This window comes from Priapulus caudatus, unplaced genomic scaffold (genome assembly GCF_000485595.1).
Source record: "Priapulus caudatus unplaced genomic scaffold, Priapulus_caudatus-5.0.1 Scaffold531, whole genome shotgun sequence".
Classification (NCBI taxonomy): Eukaryota; Metazoa; Priapulida; class Priapulimorpha; order Priapulimorphida; family Priapulidae; genus Priapulus; species Priapulus caudatus.
The window spans coordinates 51229-59672 of record NW_014577592.1 but is presented as its reverse complement, the minus strand read 5'-3'; the positions used below and the strand labels follow the sequence as shown (position 1 = coordinate 59672).

Genomic DNA, 8444 nt, shown 5'->3' with positions numbered 1-8444 from the left:
TGTGTGTGGGAAATTGGTGAATGAACCAATCGTTTGTTGGTGTCAGGATGTATGAAGGCCCTTCCTGGAACTTTTGATGAATCCTCACCTACATGCTGTGTACCATACACATACACACATGTATAATATGTGCTGATTACTGTCTTACCACTAAGACCATTGACGTAGGATGCGTTATCACCGGGCAGTATATACGATAAGCATATTAAAATAAACATATCATAATTATTTTATTAAAAAAACATAAAACCATATTATTAAATAATAAAAATAAAACTAAAAAAATAAAAATAATAAATTAAAAAAAAAAATAATTATAATAAAAATATTAAAAAATAAAAATATATAATAACAAATATTTAAAAAAATTTATAAACATAAAAAAAAATATAAAATAAATAAATAAAAAAAAAAAATAAAATATAAAATAAAAAATTAAATAAATTTAAATAATATAAAAAATAAGCATATATGTAAAGTATAGTACGACACAGCACTGACAGTGATTTTAACAGTATGATTAAAATTGTGATTAATAATATTACAATAAAACAGATAGCATAACGTCTATATAGAACTGACACACACACACGCATAATAATAATAATAATAATAATAATAAAATAATAATAAATAATAATAATTGATTTATACTGTGCACATTGCCTACATCACAAATATGTTTACATAGCACAGGCGCATGTTTAGTTGTGATTCATGCATTGCTCTTTGATTTGAATTTGATAAGTTGACTCATGAAATTATCAACGCTTACGTTGCAAACGATCTATGTACATGAATAGAATACGCGCCTATAGACAAGTACAACTAACCAAATAACACACACACTCACACACACGCACGCACGCACGCACGCACGCCACGCACGCACGCACGCACGCACGCACGCACGCACGCACGCACGGCACAAACACACACAACACACACACACACACACACACACACACACAAAAACCTACCTATTCTTTAATCGCGCTTAAAATCTATTTTAATCACGATTAAAAATCACTTGTTCTGATGGCTGGAATTAATCGCGCTTAAAATCTATTTTAATCGCGATTAAAAACCACTGTTCTGATTGGCTGGAATTCAATCGCGCTTAAAATACATTTTAAGCGCGATTAAAATAGGTAGGTTTTGGCGGTAATGGCCTTCCATCCAGAGATGCCTACTGCGCACAACACCATGGCAACGGCAGCAGAGATTCCCATTGTGCACAACACCATGGCAACGGCAGCAGAGATTCCCATTGTGCATAACACCATGGCAACGGCAGCAGAGATTCCCATTGTGCACAAACACCATGGCAACGGCAGCAGAGATGCCTACTGTGCACAACACCATGGCAACGGCAACAGAAGATGCCTACTGCCACACAACACCATGACAACGGCAACAGAGATGCCTACTGCGCACAACACCATGGCAACGGCAACAGAGATTCCTACTGCGCACAACACCATGGCAACGGTAAGCAGAGATGCCTACTGTGCACAACACCAAGCAACGTAGCAGAGATGCCACTGTGCACAACACCATGGCAACGGAGCAGAGATGCCTACTGTGCACAACACCATGGCAACGGCAACAGAGATGCCTACTGTGCACAACACCATGGCAACGGTAGCAGAGATGCCTACTGTGCACAACACCATAGCAACGGTAGCAGAGATGCCTACTGTGCACAACACCATGGCAACGGTAGCAGAGATGCCTACTGTGCACAACACCATGGCAATGGCAACAGAGATGCCTACTGTGCACAACACCATGGCAACGGCAACAGAGATGCCTACTGTAGCATTGCTCACACAACACCATGGTAACGGCAGCAGAGATTACCATTGCTCACACAACACCATGGTAACGGCAGCAGAGATTCTCACTGTACATATCACCATGGCAACGTTAATGGCAGCAGAGATCCTCACTGTACACACATCACCATGGTGATGAAATCGGCTGTGGCAGGCGTGCTGCATGTTGGTATGTACCTTCGCAGGAGCTGGCCCATCACCAGATGGCGCTGTCCTTGTCATCCTCGCTCCAACTGTCGTCTTCTTCTCCATCCTGCTTCCGACGCTCGTCATGCTCGTCGTTGTTCTCCTAGCAGATGGCGCCGGTGTTCTCGCCGGCGGAATTGCCTTTCCTGCTACGGGTAGACGTCCAGATGTGGCTGTCTTTCCTGCCGCTGTTGTCCGTCCAGGGGTGGCTGCTTTTCCGGGTGCTTTCTCTCCTGGTTTCTTTACTCCTATAAGAGGTGGAGAATTCTTTGCTTGGCAACAACGTACGAGAGTTTCCGCATGAATACTCCCAGTGTCTAGCTACAATGAGATATTCCGTTTACGACCTTGTATTGTGGAGAAAGGGGGGTGGTGTAGGAAGGGTGTATTAAGGAAGGGTGTAAACGAAACGGGGTGAAGATATTGTGGTAATGAAGGAAGGGGGTTACTGAAACACTAGCCATGCAGTGTGATATTAAAACAGCATCACAAATACAGAAAAAACAACAGAAATGTGTAGTGAAATATATAGTCTGATCTATCAGTAAATAACACGAGACTTCTAGCAGCTTTCATTCTATAAAACGGAATTAAAATCAAGGAGCCGTAAGCACAAGTGCATGCATCCGATTGTCTGATGAAATTATCACTTATCAATCGAGTTTTTGTCTATGTAATTTCTGCATCTACTAATTTTTCCTAGATTCTTCCAACTCGTCCTGTTGCATGCCATTCGTCTCTCACTCCACCAGCTACTTCATATAGCACTGCTTGGCTACAAGGTTACAGGAACACGAAAATCGGTGGTAAAAACCTATAAGCCATTATAACGGTGATTATATTGAAATGACTTATTGAATGGCCTGAAGCCTTTACATGTGGCTTGTTCTGCGTACAAAAATCTTGCAAAAAGCATGCTGAGCAGTGTGCTTCTGAAGATGAATCATAGAATCACAAAAGGCAAGGTGAATGTGAATTTGCGAGAAATATGCATCGGTGGAGGTGGCTCGAATCGGTGGCGCTATATAATGATCTATCGCGCGACTGACCTTCCACACCCTCCTGATAACACTGTTACGCGCATCATACGAAAATCAGTAATGCTTTTTTCAATGTATTGCTCAACATCAACGGGCGGCCATCTTGTAATAGAAGAATGTAGCCAGGCCGGGACGTGATAGTGCTCGTTATAGGTACTCACCTGAGAGGCGAGCACCTGTGGTTGGAGGCTTCGTTGGTTTGACTTCGCTCACAGAGACTGCAGCATTCTGCTTCTAATGGAAACAAAACACAACAAATTGTGTACCCTGTATGTGAAGGTTGAAAACACAGGGACTAAATGGCATCTGGGTGTAAAAACATCTAAACATTTTAGATTATCAGACCATATCAGTGTGCAAATATGACAACTTTGTTGACATCTGATGACTCGATGTTGAACAATTATGTCTAGAATGTCTACTATTTGTTTTCTATGTTGAAAACGCAGCAAAATTCAGGCCGCTTGCTAACACTTGCTAAATTAATCTGAACATGCATGCTGCTTACAATCTAAATTAAAGAACTAAGTAAAATTCAGTAATTTGATGTGGATATGCAGGGTTAGAATAAAACAGTGTTTTTTTTGCAAAAAGAAACAAAAAAAAAACAAAGAAACACTGTTTAAAACATGTTTTTTTCGTTTTTTATTGTTGATACAAAGAAACATCGCATAACTCTATCTATTGATATCAGTACAGGACTATATAGTTTTATTGGTTTAATAATTTTTTTGGCTTCAGTTGTTTCCATAGGAACAGTATAGCATTGGGTGATGCTGACATCTATTGGCCAGTAGAAAAATCTTTTCAGCACTTTTTTGTAGTTTTTTCCCCAATAGTAAGCATGGAAAATACTTTTATTAGGAGGGTAGAAAATTAGTTGGCGTAGTATTAATTAACTTAAAGTAAAATTCCATAATAATGGGGTTCTTTGGATCAGCAAAAAAACACTCGAGAAAAAAACACTTTAAAACACCTGTTTAAAACAGTAATGTTTCTTTCATGCCAACCCTGTCCAGGATATGTGACATATATTAATTATCCCACCATGAACCAGTTTAATGCCCCAGTCTCAAAGTTAACACCAAGTAAGTCATGCAGATTAGTCATAGATAGATGTGAATCACATGAATAAAATAAAAGTAAACGCCTACTAACACTATATATATCATGATTTCCACATGTCTACTGTATATGCGCTGTCAGCTCTTGATTATATGTCTGACTACATACCACGTGCATTCCCCTTACTGCACCAATCGACCCAATCGAGTACACCAGGGGGGTGGTGGCATTAGAGACCAACCCGTACAGGCAACAGGCAATAACAGACACAGGCAGTGTATTATTGCAATCCCAGACGGCGTGGGTTATGGTCCTCAGCGGTGGGAGGGAGTTAATGATTTTGATAGGGGGAGGGGGTAAGGTGCCAAACAGCGGGGGTGCTATACTTACAGTGTGCGAAGGGGGCTGAAGATTTTCTAAAACACTTTTTTCTCCAAATTTCAAAGTTAGAAATAACATCTTTAGCATTCTTAGCAGGAAATAATCAGTCCTTTCATCTGATGATTATTTTCACAAGGTACTGCGCAACGCCACAGACAAAAAGCGACTGCAAATGAATTTTTTTCGTACATTGTTCACCGCCAAGCTACTGATTTTTCCCCCAGGCAGCTGGTAGGGGTGCCTGAGCCTTTCCGATAGGAGTGCCATTGCCGATGTTGCTCCCCCGTTGCAGTGAAAAAAATACACGGGGGCTCGGGGCGATTTAGCCCCCTAAAATGCCAAAAAGAGCCCCGGAAATGCCAAAAAGAGCCCCCGTAAATTTGCATAGAGTCCAATGCAAACCAAATTTTAGAGTGCTATTTTCATGCACGCGAGCTTGAAAAGTAGCCCCCGAAAAATAACTTTTTTTTCCCCTGCCCCGTTGGCTCTACACCTCACCCAGCAACCCACTGCATACTCCAAGCTCTCAACGCAATTGCGCTTTTGTCACTGGCGTAAATAATGGTTAATCAATCAGCCCTATTAGTAATGCATCACGAAAACGCGCTGACACTGTTTTGGTAAATAAACTCATGTTGCCAAGTGCGAGCGCGCGCGATGTCACTAGCTCCCTCCCCCCCCCACACCCCTTCATCAGTCCGTTCTCCTTCTCTCCTTCCACCGCCACCACCACCACCACCACCACCACCGAAGGAGGTCACACAACGTGTGACACGAGGCACGGTCATTTGGCTGCGACATTTAAGCCGTTAAGCCGTCAGCGCCAGTTATTCATGGAATAATCGGCCATCGTTGTAAACAGCAACGACGACAGCTTCGCTCAGGTTTTATAGTCGCTGGGCGACGGTGCGTACGTGTCGTAGCAGCCGTGGCGAGAGATATTACATAGATCCGTGCCAGATCGCCAACCTATCACACAGCCATACACAGCATACAGCATATTAATACACATCGGGTACAGGAAGAAATAGAGACACAGCGAGAGACTGACACGAAAAGAGAGACAGATACAGAAAGATAGTGAGGGGAGGAAACGCGGGAGGGAAGGAGAATTGAAGAGATTGATTGGGGAGGGAGGAAGGGAGGGAGGGAAGGAGAGAGAGAGAGAGAGAGAGAGAGAGAGAGAGAGAGAGAAAGAGAGAGAAAAGATAGATCGAGGATGGCGCGCGTGAGAGATAGAGAGAGCGCGAGTGAGAGATAGAGAGAGCGCCGCGGTGAGAGACTAGAGAGAGCGCGCAGGGCGCGAAGGAGAGAGAGAGAGAGAGGAGAGAAGAGGAGAGAAGAGAGAGAGAGAGAGAGAGAGAGAGAGAGAGAGAGAGACAAGGGAAGACGGGCAACTTCTCCGAAAATATCACTAAAGAAAATCGGATAAGCGTGTGTGTTGGAACGCAGAACTGACATAAACACATCGTGGAAAGCACGACGACTACCCGCCTCAATATTCACTACAACGCACTTACGCTGAGAGGGTCTATGTCCCCCAGGGTACTGCCGGAACGTACCTGGTACGGTCCGGTATTACGAAAGCGTACTCTGGACGGTCGCGGCTACCCTGGGTACTATCTAATATGCGGACCGTACCTCGCCTACGTCCACTAACGAGTCCAGAGTAGCGCTAACGGCTACTCGCCTAACCTTAACCGTAACGCATTATGACAACAGATAGTTACCAGTTTACGTTCCGGCAGTACCCTGGGGGACATAGACCCTATGAGCCGCACTTACAGAGGAAGCGCCGGCCGCATCACTCCTTCAACGCACACATCCGTAAACACAGAAAGTTCGAGAGCAAATTCAACATTCCTCCCTGCTGCCTATTCCTGCACACTTCCCTGCTGGAATTACTGTCCTTTGTGCGAGCAGCGAGAAGCCATTTTGGCTTCAACGCGAGAGCTGGCCTTACTCCTTCCTCATCTGTAGCCATCATCAGCGTGCCACTAAGAGCACAGTCATGTAGAGCTTCATGATGCTTACCTCTAAGTGCCCGCCTCTTGGCACACCGAGTAAGAACGCTGCCGAACGTTTGGAGGAAGTGAGGAAGTCGCGTGGCTAACGACAACTTAATTAAAAATTGATGGCAGTCTAATCGGGTGTGAAGTCTTGGCCAGCCAGGGCGAGCGATTCGCGATCGGTTAATGCACTACCTACTAATAGCAGACGAAATGTGAAAGGCAGTGCTGGTGATTGGCAGTGAGGGCGCCAGGAAGCCCTGTAATCATCAGTGCAGGTGAGCAAGGGCTGCATGGAAAGAAGTACGCCAACAGCGAAGTAGAGAAATTTGATGCAGAAAGCGCTATTAACGTGCTTAACGCAGCGACAGACACCGAGATGCAGAATAACCTGCTATAGACTAAACCATGACATAACGCAGGAACCCTCTATGCCACACCACATCAGCCTAACGGTAACCTAAGGTAGCTCTAAAACATATTCCACCAAATCTAAGGTCGATCAATGAGACAAACGGCACACTGACAGGATATACTATTAACAGGAGTCTATCAACAGGAGACTGTATATTAGACTCCTGCTATTAATAACCTGATGGAGATTAAACCGATAACAAGGAAGAAAACCGAAACAATAAGCCGATTACAACACATAGACTATAATAACATAACATAATAATATAATATAATAAAATGAGACATTCAAAGACAATCTAACACCGACAAAGCAACTAAGTAACAAAGTAACACACTAACAAAGTAACAGGGGGGAGGGAAATCTGAGATCACTCTGGAGTAACTAACCTCCAACCTAAATCAGACATAACGCTACCTAAGACTACTGAAAGGCAGGCGCGTGCAACGAGTGCGTTTTTAAGCTGGGTAATCCTTCTGAGGTGATTTAAACAAAACAACACCACCACAAATCTCACCTTTGGAGACTCCTCTTCTACGCCGCTATCACTACCATCTGCAAATATATAAAAAAGGAATATCAGCACATCACAATTAAAACACGCACTTATAGAGCTCATACAAAATTGATGCATCTGTGCGCTATACTTAGTATCGGCCACATTTATTTTCTGCCTCGCGTACAAAGACCAACCGTCTAGAATACAGACAAGAGCAGGCTTAATACACTCTTGATACTAACGTAACACGCGAGCACCAACTCACGCACGCGCCCACGCACGCACCAACGCACGCACGCACGCACGCACGTAAACGTCTGGGTGCAAGCTTGTTTGCGTGCAAGCGTCACGAACAGTTATCACGAAGGCATTCGCATTCGCATACACATGCGCGCGCGCGCACACACGCACACACGCAGAAGCTTATGGATTTCCATTACGACTGCACCTGTAATAAAACACCAATAGGTATGACTAACCAACTCACGGCGCACAACCTAAACATCTACGTGCATTAGCAACCTATATAATATCAGGTATAGCCCACTCGCGGTGCCGGTGTTCCCTGGCTGCATCAATCACGCACACTTATTCACGATTCACGGGTCACGGTAGTCAACGACCTATCGCCACTCTGCCGAAAGCATAAACACCCTGGCAGCCGAGATGCAGCCGAGATGCAGTCGAGACTCAACGCCGTCAATGCATAAGCGACTGCGTTAATATATGTCTCTCTCTCGCGCGCGTGCTCTCTCTCTCTCTCTCTCTCTCTCTCTCTCTCTCTCTCTCTCTCTCTCTCTCTCTCTCTCTCTCTCTTTCGCGCGCGCTCTCCACACTGCCCTTTCTTTTTATCCATCTATCTTTCGCTTTCCTCGCGCCTTATTTATCGTTACCTCTGGATCTCCTTTACACCTACATCCACGTGCTTTCACTCTGGCTGTTACTTCTACTCTCTCTTTCTCTCTCTCTCTCTCTCTCTCTCTCTCTCTCTCTCTCTCTCTCTCTCTCTCT

The 8444-nt window shown here is 44.1% G+C and overlaps 1 protein-coding gene across 1 annotated transcript in view; it reads right to left on the bottom strand.

Annotated features, from left to right (window-relative positions):
- The window catches only part of LOC106811360 (proteoglycan 4-like), a gene marked incomplete in the record, with an annotated part of 47705 nt that overhangs the window by 19528 nt on the left and 19733 nt on the right, over positions 1-8444 (bottom strand). Inside the window, 3 exon segments of the mRNA XM_014814946.1 lie at positions 2016-2272; positions 3226-3298; positions 7452-7489. Of these exon segments, the coding sequence (XP_014670432.1) occupies positions 2016-2272; positions 3226-3298; positions 7452-7489 (368 nt within the window).